The 18,782-nt window shown below is 53.3% G+C and overlaps 1 protein-coding gene across 1 annotated transcript in view; it reads right to left on the reverse strand.

The window, feature by feature from the left end:
- The window catches only part of lyst (lysosomal trafficking regulator), a 44,862-nt gene extending 26,707 nt beyond the window's left edge, over window positions 1-18,155 (reverse strand). The window contains 7 exon segments of the mRNA XM_067236341.1: window positions 1,757-1,913; window positions 3,751-3,912; window positions 4,796-5,840; window positions 6,987-9,120; window positions 10,194-10,284; window positions 14,014-14,242; window positions 18,059-18,155. Of these exon segments, the coding sequence (XP_067092442.1) occupies window positions 1,757-1,913; window positions 3,751-3,912; window positions 4,796-5,840; window positions 6,987-9,120; window positions 10,194-10,284; window positions 14,014-14,242; window positions 18,059-18,117 (3,877 nt within the window). The 5' untranslated portion in view covers window positions 18,118-18,155.
- Window positions 18,156-18,782: the final 627 nt, after the last annotated feature.

Consider the following 18,782-nt stretch of genomic DNA (forward strand, 5'->3'; position numbering starts at 1 on the left):
CTTTTTATTAATGAAGCTCTCCATTTCACTTTCCCTCCCTCCCTCCCTCCCTCCCTCCCTCCCTCCCTCCCTCCCTCCCTCCCTCCCTCCCTCCCTCCCTCCCTCCCTCCCTCCCTCCCTCCCTCCCTCCCTCCCTCCCTCCCTCCCTCCCTCCCTCCCTCCCCTCCCCTTCATTTTTCCATCCCCTCCAACCCAATTTTTCCTTCTTACCAACATCGACTAAAACATTTACTGTAATCAAGTTTGGACAGGGAACCCAGGAAGACTACAGATTAAATAAATAATAAACACCCTGATCTGAAGCATTAGTCCTCAGCCTGTGTTTTCCCTCGATTTCAAAGCTGCTCTTTGAAACAGAAGCCTGAGGGAGGATGGGAGACTGGAGGGAGGAGGAGGGAGGATGGGAGACTGGAGGGAGGAGAAGGAGGGAGGATGGGAGACTGGAGGGAGGAGAAGGAGGGAGGATGGGAGACTGGAGGGAGGAGGAGGAGGGAGGAGGGGTGAGACCATGTTGAGCACCTGATTGACTTTGGATCAATATTGTACTCAACATCTCCTCTATGAAATCACTCTCTCTTCATCAATCTCTCTCCCCTTTCCTTACATTTGAAAACACGTGACCTTGGAGAAGATCAACATAAAACTGGTGAGGCTGCCACATACAGTGTATTTACAGTATCGGCCTGTGTTTGTGTGTGTGTGTGTGTGTGTGTGTGTCTGTGTCTGTGTCTGTGTGTGTGTGTGTGTGTGTGTGTGTGTGGGGGTCGGCAATAGCGACTGGAAAATACTACATGAGTCACAAGCCTGCTAATGAGGCCCCGGTTTGCACCGGTCTTACAGCGTGCTGACAGGAAAACAATGAGTGCATTCTGAGAGGAAGGAAATGTTAAAAGAGAGGTTGTCTCCACCCCCTGCCCCCCACATACACACACACACACAATCGCACACACACACACACACACACACACACACACACGTGAGAGGGAGTCAGATCAGAGCCAGCGTGACCTGGCTGGTACAAGTCACCTACGAACGCAGAGACCTGGGTTAGAATCCGACTAAGCCATTTCCTGCAAGTCTTCCCCTCAAGTCTTCCCCCCCTCTCCTTTCCTGTCTCTTTCCAACTGCCCAGTTATTACAGCTGAAAAAAGCCCCCCAAAATATAATGAAAAAGTTAAGAAAGTCTATCTGTCCTAACTTCAGGATGGATCACCTCCGTCTCGGGAAAGCCCCCGGCTCTCCCAGTTTCCCAGGGCTGTGTTGGTCTTTACTCTGGAGGTCAAGACAAATGGAGCCGGCCCTTCGATCCCCCAAGATCAGATTCACCAACATCAACAACCAGCAGACACAGAGCACCCGAGGAGGATGTGTAAACAGTGATCCCACACAGTCCTGATGATGAAGGATACAGCCCCAAGGTTGGCTGTGGGAACACAGCGCTGAGCAGAGAGAGTTAGAGGACTGTCTCAGAGGACTGTCTCAGAGGACTGTCTCAGTTAGAGGGCTGTCTCAGAGGACTGTCTCAGAGGACTGTCTCAGTTAGAGGACTGTCTCAGTTAGAGGGCTGTCTCAGTTAGAGGGCTGTCTCAGTTAGAGGGCTGTCTCAGAGGACTCTCTCAGTTAAAGGGCTGTCTCAGTTAGAGGACTGTCTCAGTTAGAGGGCTGTCTCAGTTAGATGACTGTCTCAGAGGACCAACTCAGACTGTCTCTAGTTACCTAATCAGGTCTTCTGGGTTGTGTGTGTGTGTGGTAGTACCTTCGCCCTGCTTGGCCAGCAGGTCGTCAGGGTTGCTCTCGCTGTCTGCGTCGTAGCCTTCCTCCTCCCCCAGGGGGCGAGCACCACTCTGCCCCTCCTCCACCTCCTCAGACAGCTCCCCCGCCGGCACCCCCACTTGCACCCCCACCTGCAGCTTCTGACACACACATGCAGGCACACACACATACACACACACACACACATGCAGGCACACACATACACACACACATGCAGGCATGCACACACACACACACCGAGGAGATGAGTGTAGGCAGGATAACAGCAGACATGTTTGCATGTGCAGTAGCATCCAAACTCACACAAACCAAGCACCAATAACCCACAGAAATACTCAAGTAAATACCATCAGAATCAGATTATACATCTGCTCTATCAGCCATTGTCTTGCTGTGACCAAGGCTGTGGCTAAGCTAACGCTGTGAGCTAAATCCATACGCTAACACAAGGAGGACGCTGTTCCTTACCCATCGACTAGCACTTCGACTTCCTTCACTTACTGAGAACACTACAGGACGTTCTCTACGCAAAACAAGTCAATCCCACTGTCTTGCCACAGCGGGAAAACAAAATGTTTTTCGAGAAATTGAACAACTAAAAAAAGTACACACGGTTTTGGTCATGAGACCAATATCAGCTGACCAACAAGACTCACTCAACATCCCTGAGGTGTTTAGTGAGTCAGTCATCTGCATGTGCTCTCTCTCTCTCTCTCTCTCTCTCTCTCTCTCTCTCTCTCTCTCTCTCTCTCTCTCTCTCCCTCTGTCTCGCTCTCTCTCTCTCGCTCTCTCTCTCTCGCTCTCTCTGTCTCGCTCTCTGTCTCGCTCTCTCTCCCTCTGTCTCGCTCTCTCTCTCTCGCTCTCTCTGTCTCGCTCTCTGTCTCGCTCTCTCTGTCTCGCGCTCTCTCTCTCTCTCTCTCTGTCTCTCTCTACAGGCAGATTACTAATCACTCAAGACCCTCACACTCACAACTGGTCAGTAAATACATCAGACCAAAGAATTGAGAAAGACCTGAGCTGTAGCAAAATCGGGATCACTGGAGCATAAATCCATTATATAAACATCTAAACCCTGGACGTAGGAAAAGGCTTAATCTGACTGGCATGTTAAGACCAGAGGAAAACACACCGGACCAGGCAACACAGAGCATCGATGACAATAAGCTTCAGTAAAACCTATTTGACCAATGGATTTCCATTACCTGGGTAAACAATGCAGGTGACCTTTGACCCCTACTGTAGTGCTAAAACTCTGACGGAGGGCAGGAGTGTCGTAGCCTGGTCCTAACCAGACCCTCTTACATTTCATTTGTACAGAGGGTCTAGGATCGCTCCATTGACAAGCGTTAACTTCCTTGAACGCGGGTACTCTGTTGAAGTTTAAAACTATTGGATCTGCCCAGAGCCACTCTGATCTGCCATAACCAATCACTAGCGTTCGCCTTAGCCAACTCATTCACCACTACTGTAACAGAGCTAGCTGCCGTAGCTGGAAAATCAAACTTTTCCCGAACCCCGTGGGGAGGAGGGCCACAACATCATGGCCACCAACAAAACTCAGCAGAGATTGTTCTTGCTCCGGCTTTAACTTTTGGATATTCGGCAGCGACTCCGCCGCCATTACTGAACTACAACTCAAACTAGCGAACAACATCAACGTCATCGTTCTCAGCCACTCCCTCTGTTCGCTGATTGGACCTACAAAAAATGTGTTTCTGAAAACCGACTAATACACCGAAATCCCAGACCTAGTACAGAAGCAAAATCAAAATTGAGCGGAAGTACGTAGGAGGGCAGAGCCAGGCTAGGAGTGTCGTGCTGCACCTGGTCTCTCACCTGAATGCCAGGTGAGAGACCAGGTGAGAGACCAGGTGAGAGACCAGGTGAGAGACCAGGTGAGAGACCAGGTGAGAGACCAGGTGAGAGACCAGGTGAGAGACCAGGTGAGAGACCAGGTGAGAGACCAGGTGCACTCACCCTATCTGGCTTCTCCTCGGGGGGGTCGGGGCAGGACGACACCTCCGCCAGCGCTACCCTCAGCAGGGAGTCGAACAGGGGCACGGCCAGGTCGGAGGTCACGACCCCAGAGCGGGACAGCTGATCTCTCACCTCGCACAGCGTTTCCTCCACTGACTGGAGCTGCGAGGGGAGGAGGGAGGGGCCCAAAAAAACAAAGGTCAAATTGTTAGAAAGTGTCATTTCTAGAAGGTGTATTTTTTATGGTTTATGACTTATTTCAATGGGACTGTGGATTGTTGTGAAGCTGATGAAGGCTGATGCAAGTTCAGTAGGGGTGGGAATCTTTTTGTACCTCACGATTCGAATCGATTCTTGGGGTCACAAATCCACAAAAAATTAATTCACGATTTTTTGTTACTTTCACCCCCCCCCCCAAAAAAAAAAAAAATGATATAAAAAATAAATAACGTTACAACGTTACCCCTAAAGTCCAGTAAAGCCATGTGAACGGTACAGGCAGGGTTACTTCTGTCATTGGGTGTGCTTGCCTTTGGCCAGGCACAAAACTATATTCTCCCTCATATTTATTTATTATTTTCCGACCCAAACTAGTGAGTGAGACAGGGCGGTGACTGTGTGAGGCAGGGCGGTGACTATGAGGCAGGGCGGTGACTGTGTGAGGCAGGGCGGTGACTGTGTGAGGCAGGGCGGTGACTATGAGACAGGGCGGTGACTGTGTGAGGCAGGGCGGTGACTGTGTGAGGCAGGGCGGTGACTGTGTGAGGCAGGCAGTGACTGTGTGAGGCAGGGCGGTGACTGTGTGAGGCAGGGCGGTGACTGTGTGAGGCAGGGCGGTGACTGTGTGAGGCAGGGCGGTGACTGTGTGAGGCAGGGCGGTGACTGTGTGAGGCAGGGCGGTGACTGAGTGAGGCAGGGCTGTGACTGTGTGAGGCAGGGCTGTGACTGTGTGAGGCAGGCAGTGACTGTGTGAGACAGGGCGGTGACTGTGTGAGGCAGGGCGGTGACTGTGTGAGGCAGGGCGGTGACTGTGTGAGGCAGGCACCTGGAAGGAGAGCTCAGGCTCGGTCCTCAGGAGGGTGGAGCTGGAGCTGTGCAGACAGATGCCCAGCAGGGCCTCCAGGAGACGGATACTCTGCAGGGGCCATTCCTCCTCCAGCCTCCTGGAGGGGTCCCTTCCCCTGGCCTCGCCCGGGCCTGGGCCCAGACCCTCAGCCTGCTCCAGGGTACAGTCCTCCTCCAGCCTCCTGGAGGGGTCCCTTCCCCTGGCCTCGCCCGGGCCTGGGCCCAGACCCTCAGCCTGCTCCAGGGTACAGTCCTCCTGCTGCCCTGCAGAGCCCGGCTCTGCCGAGACGGGGGCGGACGAGTCCAGGTGAGACGGGCTCACCTTGCCCTTCCCCTCCCTCCTCTTCCTGGCCTTGCCGTCCCTGGTCTTGGAGGTGAGCTTCTGGATGACCATGGAGGTGAGGCGGGAGCACACCTCCAGCCCGCCCAGCCTGAAGAACTGCCTCTGGAACACGGGGCTGGCCAGGTAGACCCCACGGCACAGCGTCCACACGTCTGCAGCACGCCTCACCTGCTCCTTGGAGGGCAGCGCCACGCTGTCGGGGGCCAGGCAGGGCATGCGCCCCCCCAGAGGCTCGCTGGCAGTGCTGTCGTACCCGGACGTGTCCTCAGAGTCGTTGGCTGAGTCACGGTCCGAGTCGGCCTCCTTGCTGACGCACAGGAAGGCCACGCAGAGGAACAGGTTGATGGTGTTGAGGTGGGCCTCGCCCCGGCTACGCCCCGCCCCTGCCCCGCTCCTCCGGCGAGGGCAAGCCTCCTTCAGGCCCTCGTAGAACTTGCTCAGGCTCTGGGGGCCCTCTCCGACCCCCCGGGAGCCCAGGTCCTCCGCCAGCCCCAGTACGGCCTCCCTCTCCTGGGCCTCAGCCTTCTCCAGCTCCTGGAGGGCTCGGTCCGACTGCTGGGGCCCCACGCCCAGGATCAGGGTCTCAAACACCTTCAGTGCCCAGGAGCGAGTCTGGTCCAGGTAGATGAGCTCTGTGATCTGGTTCAGGCCGTTACAGCTCAGGAACAGGTCTCTGATCACCCTGCGAGGACAGGAATGACTCGGTGTAAAGAGAGACAGACTACATCAGAAGACATACGCTTTATAGTGGAGCTACACAAGGCCGACAACATTGTGTCTCCTAACCGTCAGAAACAGAAAGGGGAGGAAGAGGAGAGAGAAGGAGGAAGAGGAGGATCGGGCTGAAGGAGGGAGTGGGCTGAACAAGGCATCATTTTGCTCAGCGACAGAAAAACAAAACAGCCATTTCAGCCTCCTAATTGCTTTAGCAACATTATACACACAGTATTTATAATGCACTGATGAATAATGAAACAGCCCCTCATGGGAGCGTAGGGGGAACATGGCCTCAAAGAGATATGATTTTAACCGAGGTTAGAGGGATATCTGGTACAAGGGGGAACGCTGCCCTCTCACAATCACAAAGCCATTATCAGCCTGACAATAACAAATGAACATGATTCAGTTTAATCAGACACACAAACAACTCCAAGCTCAAACAAACACAGGAGCAAAAAGATGATGCACAAATGAATGAATCTGCCAATCAGCACATTAGTCTAACATGCAGACAAGCCCTTACAACAGAGAGAACCTCATTAGAGTCGTGGTTTAACCAAGCTGGAGATGAGATGCAAATGACATGCAGAATGCAGAACGATATTGCAGCATGGATCTGCAGTGCCAGTCTTTGGAACCGGGTCCTTACAGAACCGGGTATCGATCCCCATCCCTATCTTAAACGACTCACAGTTAAAGACAATTAACTGAATAGTTGACTCTAAAACAGGTCAAACATTCACTGAATCTATTCACTGACGGATCCTGTTAAATTCATGCTAAGCTGTCTACCACCCTGCCGTCTAGCCTGTCCAGCAAGGAAGGGATTCATAATTTACCAGTTTAAATTAGCAATGACTCGGCGATACAGATCTGATGACAAATTAAAGTCAGAATGGATTACCAAGCCAGACCTCGAGTTGACATGGGGGAGGATTGGTTTCTACAGAGGCATAAAGAGCACAGATCAGAGAGAGGAGAGGAGACAGCAGAGAAGACAGGAGAGGATACAGGAGACAGGAGAGGAGACAGCAGAGAAGACAGGAGAGGATACAGGATACAGGAGAGGAGACAGGAAATGTGACAGGAGGACAAAGTGGATGATCACCTTGACTTGATCAGGGTTGGCAGAGCCTGCAGGTAGACCAGCAGCACGTCCACAGGCAGGCAGTGGGTGTGATAGCTGCACACCTGGCTGCACACCGTGGACACCCCCAGCTGCTGGGCGTGGTGCGCTAGCTCCACCCCTCTCTGCAGCACCGGGCTGAAGATGTGCGTGTAGAGCTGCCACTGCACCACAGCGTTCCCCCGCAGAGTCAGCTGGCACACGTGCCCGGCGATCTGCTGGCTCAGCTGCCGGTCCTCTCCAAACACCAGCTCCTGGTAGGCCTCCAGGGCGTCCCACCTCCACAGCATGTCCTCTGCCCCCCCTCCGCTGGGCAGGATGCCCTGGGAGCGGTAGGACATGCTGGGGGAGGCCAGAGAGGACTCCCCCTGCTGCAGAGTCTCCTCCAGGCCCGGCAGCTGGCTGCTGTCCAGAGTGCAGATGTTACAGGAGGCTAGCCTGGCCGTCTCCGAGGGCTGGCCTCCTCCCAGCTGCTCCAGGATCAGCCGGCTCAGCACGCTTAGAACGTGGGCCTGGTAGCTGCGTAGCCCCGGGGCCTGGAAGGCATGGAGCAGGGGCCCCACCACCGAGCGTGGGTCCATGCAGCAGCAGATGCCCATGGCCTGGACCCCGGCCAGGACCTGGAGCACGGCCGGTCCGCTGGGGGACAGTCGCTGCAGCAGACGCAGACACTGGTGTGAGCAGGCCGCCACGCAGCAGCAACGCTCCGGGTAGCGGACCGCCTCGCCCTCCCGGCCCTCGCCCTCCTCCTCGAACGGGTTGCGGCGGGCGGCCTGCTTGAAGGCGGAGACGGGCAGACCGGAGAGGTCCCGGTGGTGATGCAGGAAGTGGGAGTACTCACAGCGCCGGTGGCGTCGCCGCGCGCACACTGACTGATGCAGCTGCTCCGACTTGGCCTTCTTGACGGCGCCGACGATCTTCAGGACCCCGGCGATGAGGCCCTTCAGCCTCTCCGCGGCCTCGCCCCCCACCTCCGCGGCCTCGCCCCCCACCTCCGCGTCCCGGGCCCTCCCCAGCCCCTCCAGGCGCAGCGCCGCCGCCTCGAACAGCTCCAGGCCGCGGTGCTGCACAAACTCGTGGAGAAGCTCCAGCGCCTGGCTGAAGAAGAAGGGGTTGGGGGCGGAGGCCTGGAGGCAGCCGAGCAGCAGCTGCAGAACCCCCTCCAGCAGCTCGGGCAGCAGCAGGGCCCGGTGCCGGTAGCGGGAGAAGGAGAAGTCGTCCTGGACCTCCGCCAGGGTCTTCTTGGGCCGCGGGGCGAAGGGGTCGGCCTGTCTGTCCAGGCAGCTGCGGATCTTCAGCGTGGCTCGGAGCAGCTCGGTCAGGCTGCGTCGGAGGCTCTCCGGCAGGGCCTCACTGGGACCCACGTCCACCGACATGAGGTGGAGGATGGTGCGGAGGAGCATCCTCTGGACCAGGGCCACCGGTTCCTCCGTCCAGCCCCCGGCCAGGTCCTCCCCCCCGCCCCCCCCGGGGCCGCAGCAGTCCCCGAACTCGGTGAGGATCTCGGTGAGGGTGGGCACCACGCTCACGGCCAGCCCAGGGTTGTGGTTGATGCTCATGTCGAACTTGCACACCTTCTCCAGCAGGGACAGCAGCACGTGGCAGAGGTCGAAGGGGGAGTTCTCCATGCGGTTGAAGATCGACATTGCGGCAGGGTCTGTTAGGGTCTCCGTATCCAGGGTCTGGGGGCCTGGGGCCCTGGGGTGGGGGTAGGGGGCGCTGGGGGGGGGGCCCGGGGCGCTGGGGTGGGGGTAGGGGGCACTCATGGCGTCGGGGGTGGGGGGTGGGGGTGCTTGTGACCGGTGGTGCTGACAACTCACACGGAGTGTGGCGCCGTGAGCTCTCCTCGCCCGCGCCCCGCCCCCCCGGCCCGTGCTCGCCTCGTCCTCAGGCCCCGCCTCCGAGTCTGAGGAGGTCAGCTGGGACCGCCGCGCCTCCTTCACCGAGTGGCGTTGGGAGGTTCTGCGACAACGCCGCTGCTTCCAGGTTCCGCCGGCGTGAGATCTCCTCCAGGATCCCGGGGCGTCTGGGCCGGTCTTGTCCTGCCCTGCCCTGGGAGGGGCGCTCCTCACCTCCCGGGTCAGGAACACCTCCAGCAGGGACGGCAGGGCGAAATCTGTCAACACAGGAAATGGGAACACCTCTGTCAGATGGATCACACCTGCAGGTTCATCATTCTCAGTGTTCCGAGCCTCCAGGCAGCTCCAGGATAACGAGCTGGTTAAGGGGTCAGAGAGTTGGACTCTACGACTAATCTATACATTTAATGGGTCTTTGATGCCACCCGAGGGAAAATACCTTCCATGACCCTAGCTCTTCCCTGACATAGGCGGCATCTACTCAAGGGGAAACCTGTTTTATAAGCTAAGGCTGAACTAAGGTGGGGAATCAAGAATTCCCAACTTAATAGTAAAATAACTTTCCCGTCATTATAACTTCATGTTTTCAGATCAAATCGAAAGGTTTTCTAATGAGCCTCAAACTTCATACACACTGGTTGTTCTAATCCAAACCGGTTTAAACCGATTTGGAGATCATATTGAAGCTAATAGAGGAAAAATGTTGGAAGCCCATGTTGGAAGAGATTAGCAAGTCCACACGAAATACCTGTGTTGCCCCTGGGTCACCAGAAGTCTCTGCTCTCTTGTACAACAGGGTTTTTAAGAGCAGTTTATCCCTGAACTAAACTAAGAAACATCAATGATGGTAATAGACCGGTAAACAATTCATAAAACAATCTTTTAAAACGTTGGCACATTGTGTAGTGTACTAGACTAGAGTAGGTGAGGTTTCACAGCAAGTGAAACACTAGAACATCCTCGAGGAAGATGAGCCCTTTCAGTGTGTCTGCTTAGCGCTTATATGCTTTATATGCTTTAAGTGTGCCAAATCCATAAAACAATGCCTGAAAGTAATGCATTTTCCTGTCTACTCTATTCAATCATGTCTAACTCCACAACAAACCATAAACTGTACTTGTCGGGCTACAGTGCACACCATGTTGTGAGAGTGATATCGAGCTAATTCAGAAGCTGCTATTGAGGCTATAGTGCTGTGTTGAAGCAGATGTTAGCTGTGGAGCAAAGTGTGTGTGAGTGAGTGTGTGTGTGTGAGTGTGTGAGTGTGTGTGTGAGTGTGTGTGTGAGTGTGTGTGAGTGTGTGTGAGTGTGTGTGAGTGTGTGTACACACCTGGAGCCTTCTCCTCCTGGACTGGGATCTTCCAGACCAGTGGCAGCAGAGACAACAGCAGAGTCAGCAGCTCCTCTCGACAGGTCAGCTCCTGAGAGGACCAGGCACAGAGAGTTACCTCCTCTCCCTCACAGTTACCTCCTCTCCCTCACAGAACGTGACCCCCCCCCCACACACACACACACGCACACACACACACACTCTGTCTCTATCGGTCTGAAATCACACAGTGACGCTCCGACTCGTTTTGAAGAGACAGTTCCTCCCCCAGAGACAACGCTCACACTCCACATCTCACCAGAACCCCTGGGAGGAAGAGAAGACCGCCGGCCCAGACGGCTCTGAACGCCCACCAGAGCCCAGGCGGACCAACCTGCAGGGGAATCTGGATGGATAAACTTCCAGAGTGCAAACAAGCAACATCAACGTCTTCAGAAAAGTCCCAGACCAGAATGTCGCCGCAAAACCGTGTTAAAGGGGGTAAGTCTGTTAGTCTTTGTAAAATCTGACCCCTCAACCCAGCTACCTTGGGAAGTTTGCAGCAACCAGGAACTCTTCTGTCTCCTTAATCACCCATTTCAGCTAATGCCAGCCTCCAGGGCTGGCTATGTGGCATCTGCTTGACAGCCTTTCCCTAAATACCGGCTCAGCTTTCACCCTGCTGTCGTACAGGGGAATTCCTCACGCAGGAGAGAGAATGCACTCCTGCATTCTGCACTCCTGCATGTGTGAATTAAAAACAAATAATAGGGAGCCGTGTCCTGGCATCAACAACACAGGAGACGTGACGGGCTGTCAGGGATCTGAGACGCTGGGAAACACAGAGAAGCTCAGATGGAGAGGAGACAGATACGCCCTCATCACACCCAGTGTGACTTCACGAGAATCCCTAGACAGCAACACTTAGTGGATGAAGAGGAGGTGGGCTAGATTAGCACCAGTGTTGAGGGCTGTAATAAGACTGTCTCACTGCTGACTGCGACCAGCTAGAGGATCACTGATGAGTCAGCACTCTACCCTCTAGACAGGACAGGGAGGAGTTGCCCTAAACCACTTTAGGTTAAGCTGACCTCACTCTAAAATAGATCAGAATAGCATTTACTGTAGACACCATAACCAAAGTAATGTGACAATTTAATACCCCATTCCAGAGAATCAGAGCAGTCCCATAGTCTTTCAGCTGAGGAACTCAGGAATCCTCCTGTCCACGTACAGCCTGGTGTGTGTACTGAAACATCTATATCAGATTTCCATGGTTACACGGCCATGTTCAGATGGGAGCAGGGATGTTTTGGAGGGAGCAACTGTGATTTGTGTGAAGTAATGACCGGCACAACATATGATGGCACTGTGTGTACCTGAGGATATTATGGTCTGTCCCAAACCACAGCTTTAATGAGACTAACAGCTGTTGCAGGCGACACTCCAGCTCCACAGATAAACACATTAGCCTCTCGTGACGGGGGCAGACCCAGCCGGTGTAGGGCCTCTCGTGAGGCCCTGACGGGGGCAGACCCAGCCGGTGTAGGGCCTCTCGTGAGGCCCTGACGGGGGCAGACCCAGCCGTTGTAGGGCCTCTCGTGAGGGCCTGACGGGGGCAGACCCAGCCGGTGTAGGGCCTCTCGTGAGGGCCTGACGGGGGCAGACCCAGCCGGTGTAGGGCCTCTCGTGAGGGCCTCTCGTGAGGCCCTGACGGGGGCAGACCCAGCCGGTGTAGGGCCCAGGGAGAGAGCGGGGAAACATGACACTCTCTGAGGCTGAGTTAGTGCATGTGGACAAACTATCCACGACATGTCACATTTTGATTAACATGATTTAGCTGTTAGTGGCTAAAATGCTCGATGCAGGGTGAGGTTTCTCATCCTTTGATACATGATCATCTGATTTCACAGTTGATCTTTCCTGTGAATTGAGCTTCATGCTCCATTCTGAATTCCTGACTAAGCAGAGAGCCACTGCTTCAATGTGGCGTTTTATTTATTTACCGACTCACATACGACTCACATTCTGAGTCATAACACGAGTCGAGTCATTACATGAACAGTAGTTCCTAGTTCCTCTCCGTGAGTCAGACCTGCTCTCTATCCTTTGTACCTGCTGCATCCTGCATGTCTTCCTCAGACCTGCCTCAAGTCCTTGAGGGTCTTTTCCCACACCAGACCAAGCATAGGCCCTGGTTAGACTGCTCTTCCCTTTCTGGAAGCTTCCATGGTTAGACACTGCTAATGGTGGTATGGGCGCATTAACATTCCTCCCATGAAGGCTGTGCTAGAGAGATATCAATGCTCTGGGATCGATGCTGGAAGTAGTTCCAGAGGCAGGCTAGGGCTGACTCCATGCTAGAGGCAGGCTAGGGCTGACTCCATGCTAGAGGCAGGCTAGGGCTGACTCCATGCCAGAGGCAGGCTAGGGCTGACTCCATGCTAGAGGCAGGCTAGGGCTGACTCCATGCCAAGACACCCATTTTACTTAACCAATGCCCTTGATTGAATCAATCACATGTGCAGACACAACTACACAGCAACACAAATCTACTGGGCCATAGCCCCCCTATCTGCCGTGTGTGTTCAGTGTTCAGTGTGCAGACGAGACAGGCACAGAGTGTGTGTGTGTGTGTGTGTGTATGTTTGTGTGTGTGTGTGCAGAGGAGACAGGCACAGAGTGTGTGTGTGTGTATGTGTGTGTGTATGTGTGTGTGTGTGTGTGTGTGTGCATTATCAGTGTTTGGAAGGCGTTGTTAGGACACGTGTGTGGATGAGATCTCCCCGTGTCACCGCAGGGTCAGTCACAGGCCTCCTCACAATTATCAGAAGAACAGAGTGAGCCTGTGTACTAGACCAACAGACAGCATGCTCTCTAAAACAGACAGAACACTCAAAACATGGCAAAAACCTCAACCACTTACTTACAACTCTAACTGATTCATAGCAGAAATAAAATGTCAAAACACAACAGAAACAGAACAGGGGGATCTTGAGCCTTATGCTCAGCCTTATGCTGTGTTCACGTAAAGCCAAGCAAATTATCCACGAGAATGATGCAGTGTTTATTCGCGCGCATTCGCATTGACTTTACATGTAATCTCACCGCGCAAATAATTCGCTTTGCGTTCGGTGTGAACACAACATTAGATTAAAAAAAAGACCAGATCATTACAGAGAGGCAGAGAAGACAACAGCATTCCCAAGGATAAGGTTAGTGACTGAAGGATAGGGTTAGTGACTGAAGGATAGGGTTAGTGACTGAAGGATAGGGTTAGTGACTGAAGGATAGGGTTAGTGACTGAAGGATAGGGTTAGTGACTGAAGGATAGGGTTAGTGACTGAAGGATAGGGTTAGTGACTGAAGGATAGGGTTAGTGACTGAAGGCAGCCTGCCTCCATCTCCTTCTCATTTCACTCAGGGGACCACCAGCACATCAGAGCTCCTGCATCCAGGTGTGTTGTGTTGGCTGTCTCACCTGGTCTAGCCAGGTGTGTTGTGTTGGCTGTCTCACCTGGTCTAGCCAGGTGTGTTGTGTTGGCTGTCTCACCTGGTCTAGCCAGGTGTGTTGTGTTGGCTGTCTCACCTGGTCTAGCCAGGTGTGTTGTGTTGGCTGTCTCACCTGGTCTAGCCAGGTGTGTTGTGTTGGCTGTCTCACCTGGTCTAGCCAGGTGTGTTGTGTTGGCTGTCTCACCTGGTCTAGCCAGGTGTGTTGTGTTGGCTGTCTCACCTGGTCTATCCAGGTGTGTTGTGTTGGCTGTCTCACCTGGTCTAGCCAGGTGTGTTGTGTTGGCTGTCTCACCTGGTCTAGCCAGGTGTGTTGTGTTGGCTGTCTCACCTGGTCTATGATGGAGTCCAGTGTGCTGAGCAGCAGGAAGCCACGCCCCCTGACCAGGTACTCTCCCAGCGCCGCCATGTGGCTCTCCTCCTCGTCCTCCTCACGTGACTCCGCCCGCTGTGACTCCGCCCGCTGTGACTCCGCCCGCTGAGCCACCGCGCTGCACAGCTGGTGAACGTCTGTCAGGAACTCCCTCGCCAGCGTGTTACTGGCCCCGCTCATGTCCGAGCTGAGAGAGGGGGCGAGAGACAGAGAGAGATGGAGAGAGAGATGGAGAGAGAGATGGAGAGAGGGCGGGAGAGACAGAGAGATGATGCAGAGAGAGGGAGAGACAGAGAGATGGAGAGAGAGATGGAGAGAGGGGCGAGAGACAGAGAGAGATGGAGAGAGAGATGGAGAGATGGGGGGAGAGACAGAGAGATGATGCAGAGAGAGAGAGGGGGAAGGAGAGGGAGAGAGAGATAGAGAGAGAAAGTATGAAATAGAGGGATGGGGTGAGAGAGATAAACAACACATGATGCTAAGGATCAAGTTTTATTTGATACTAACAGTGGGAAATTTGATCAAGTCTATAGACCTCCAGTATCTCCAGAGGAGCCAATCAATGACTCTGTTGACTCACCAACGATCCTGACTGATGCTACAATACTGTACGTTAAGGTTAGTGGATACACTATTAAATGAATAAAGACGTGATACAGCCAGAAGGAAGTGATCTAATGCTTATCTGATGGTGTTTTACAAACATTGACTAACAAATGGAAACTTGAGCCTGAAATCATAAGTCTATGGTTTCACTGGAGGCTTGTCATTGGTTAGCGATTGTTTATAGATAACTAAACTATTCAAACTGAAAGTATTAGAGTAGAACTGAAAAGGTTTAAAGCTACGTGAAACTTGTTGTCAAAATGTTTGCCATATGTAGGTAGCAAGTGAACAGGAGCTAATTTGGGCTCAAACGTTTTAAGCGAAGAAACAACATGAGATCTGGTTGGCTTCTGGACAGTTCACAAGACCGCGTCCACAAAGCTTCATCCGACTAGGCATGAAAGCACCACACACACACACACACACACACACACACACACACACACACACACACACACACACACACACACACACACACACACACACACACACACACACACACACACACACACACACACACACACACACATCTGACTAGGCATGAAAGCACCACACACACACACACACACATCCGACTAGGCATGAAAGCACCACACACACACACACACACACACACACAGCACCACACACACATCTGACTAGGCATGAAAGCACCACACACACACACACACACCTAACTACCCACACAGCCTATGCCTCATCTCAAAGGTCTGCTCACCAAATGTTCACCAAACACACAAAATCCACAACATTCCTTCCACCAAGCCTCACTGAGGCAAAATAAGCCAAACAAGAGCATAGGAATGCCCCTTAATCTCACCAGAGGTTAGATGTGGGAAAACCTTTCTTCCCCTCATTGTGAACCGTGCGTTCCAGGCTAAGACGCAGATCCCCTGGTTGTGTTCGCATTCTTCCTCGCAGCACTGACTGAATTTTCTGTCCCGCGGCACAAATTCCATTAAATCGGAATTTCAAATGGAAGCTTTCCAGATTTGCAGTTGATCAGTGCGTCACATGAAAGCATGTGCTGTCACATGATGCTGGTTCTGTCACATGATGCTGGTGGTGGACCTGGGACGCTGACATGCCCCCTGCAGTTTGGAGCTCCTCCTCTGGTATCTCCAACCGGCCTGCTGTCCTACACCATCCAGGGTGCCGGCTAGCACCCAGAGATGTAGGTGGAGTCATACTACAGCGACACAATAGCCAGTTTGTTGGCTTAAAAAAAAAAAAACTTGTTAATAAAAAAACTCTAGTACTTCAGGAGGGAAAAACAGAGCAATCACTGACGGGAAGCTCTCTCTCCCAAACAGCCACAAACTCCAACTAAAAAGTATTTGCAACACTTGATTCATCTCTCCGTTCCCTTCACAGTCTGATAGTATGTTCTGCTGAAGCCAGAACAGCCTCTCTGCAGAGGATTTTGGTAGCTTCTACTATAAGGGTGACTGTCTGTGACTGCTCAGGCCCGCTCCACAGCCCCACAGCCCCACCTCTCTCTCCCTGCCTCTGGGTCTGGGCAGCCTGTCTGTGACTGCTCAGGCCAGCTCCACAGCCCCACAGCCCCACCTCTCTCTCCCTGCCTCTGGGTCTGGGCAGCCTGTCTGTGACTGCTCAGGCCCGCTCCACAGCCCCACAGCCCCACCTCTCTCTCCCTGCCTCTGGGTCTGGGCAGCCTGTCTGTGACTGCTCAGGCCAGCTCCACAGCCCCACAGCCCCACCTCTCTCTCCCTGCCTCTGGGTCTGGGCAGCCTGTCTGTGACTGCTCAGGCCCGCTCCACAGCCCCACAGCCCCACCTCTCTCTCCCTGCCTCTGGGTCTGGGCAGCCTGTCTGTGACTGCTCAGGCCCGCTCCACAGCCCCACAGCCCCACCTCTCTCTCCCTGCCTCTGGGTCTGGGCAGCCTGTCTGTGACTGCTCAGGCCCGCTCCACAGCCCCACAGCCCCACCTCTCTCTCCCTGCCTCTGGGTCTGGGCAGCCTGTCTGTGACTGCTCAGGCCCGCTCCACAGCCCCACAGCCCCACCTCTCTCTCCCTGCCTCTGGGTCTGGGCAGCCTGTCTGTGACTGCTCAGGCCCGCTCCACAGCCCCACAGCCCCACCTCTCTCTCCCTGCCTCTGGGTCTGGGCAGCCTGCCTCCCTCCTATACTGGCCTGTCTTGGTCAGATCACTCTCAGCCCTGGCCCGGGGGCACAGCTAGGCTGGCAGAGAACAACAGTTAGAGTTAACATGATTCTACAGAATCCTCACACAACAGGTTTGACTGTCTGTGTGTCTTGTGCAACCAAAAGGACTGAGAGAAGCATGTGTCCCTGCACTAGCAGAGAGAAGCATGTGTCCCTGCACTAGCAGAGAGAAGCATGTGTCCCTGCACTAGCAGAGAGAAGCATGTGTCCCTGCACTAGCAGAGAAGCATGTGTCCCTGCACTGGCTGGGTTCCACATCTGGTGTGTTGGTTGTTTGCACTGATCTCACACTGTTGTGTGTTTGTGTAGTCTTACATTTACATTTAGTCATTTAGCAGACGCTCTTATCCAGAGCGACTTACAGTAAGTACAGGGACATTCCCCCGAGGCAAGTAGGGTGAAGTGTCTTGCCCAAGGACACAGCGTCAGTTGGCATGACCGGGAATCGAACTGGCAACCTTCGGATTACTAGCCCGATTCCCTCACCGCTCAGCCACCTGACTCCCTAGTCTTGCGTACTGTGGCACCCTGGTCCTGAAGAAACAGCATCTTGTCATCATAAGGGCCTGATTCTGGAGGCTAAACACATCCCAGTCAACAAGGTCTTCACCACGAGACTGACAGTCCAAAGGAAGTCTCCAGATTACACTATAGAATCACGTGAATGACATGTGAGCCACTGTGTCTATATATATGTATATATATATATGTGTGTGTGTGTATATAAATATTTATATATATAAAAAATAAAGCATGACACATATTCTAAGATCACATATAATCATAAGCTTTCTTCTTGTGTAGAGCAATTGTTCCCACAATCTGATACTAGGGACTGTAACTAAGAGACAGCGATTACAAACCCAACGATAAGGAACGCTTGCAGGAAACCACACCGCTTCACACAGCATCCTTTCTTCAGCATGTCTGAAATGTCATGTTCTTTCCATCTCCGCTAATTAAAGGGGCACTACTAGATCCTGAAGCATTTAGCTTGTTTTTGCACATACTGTAGAGTTTATTAGCAGATCTGCCTTCAGAAACAAAGTTTCCTTCTGTCCCACTTCACAGCATGACAGAACTCAGTTATGAGGAGCCAGGGGTTTACAGTAAACCACTAGTGGCTTACTGCACTATCCAGGGTCAGTAGACATCCAGGAGCAGTGAGGAGGGTGTAACTCAGGGACTATACTGGAGCAGTGAGGACCTACCAGAACTTCAGGGTTTCCTTGTTCCTCTGAAGGTGGACGTGACCAACACAGTGGAACATACACAGGAAGCTCTCCAGGCACTGTAGACTGACCTGCACACAGAGAGAGAACACACACACACACAGAGGACACACACACACACACACACACACACAGAGAGGACACACACACGTCAGCGATAATAACAACAGCAGCTGAAATGTTGCCTATTACTGATTAAGGACTGGGTCAAGCTTAGGTTCTCTTGCAACTCTCAACCTAACCCTTTGAGATCAAAGAAAACATGCAGAAGATGTTTTTTTTACAGTTAAAACAAGTCTAATGAATGTAAAGTGACACAGTGACATCAGATGTGGTGTGGAGATACACTTTCCTTTACTAGGCACCGGTTCCGTTTTTATTCCTTCCATTATCCTGTTATCTGTCACACTAGCTCTCTCTACGCACAGGCACCCACAGGGGGCCCACACACACACGACAAACCACCTCATTCACATTACTACCAGACACGACTGGTTAGAACACACACACACACAACACCCCTGGGTCACCATTACGTCTAATCAAACCTCACCAAGCCACTTCCATGTGAGCAGGCACACCGGACACGCCCCACCGGCTACGCGCTATATAAATGCAGAGTCCATTTACCATTTACCTCGGGTCCTCTCCTCTTATCAGCCTGCTCATCAGCCTGCTCATCAGCCTGCTCATCAGCCTGCTC

The sequence above is a fragment of the Osmerus mordax genome, chromosome 5, assembly GCF_038355195.1.
Source record: "Osmerus mordax isolate fOsmMor3 chromosome 5, fOsmMor3.pri, whole genome shotgun sequence".
Taxonomy (NCBI): Eukaryota; Metazoa; Chordata; class Actinopteri; order Osmeriformes; family Osmeridae; genus Osmerus; species Osmerus mordax.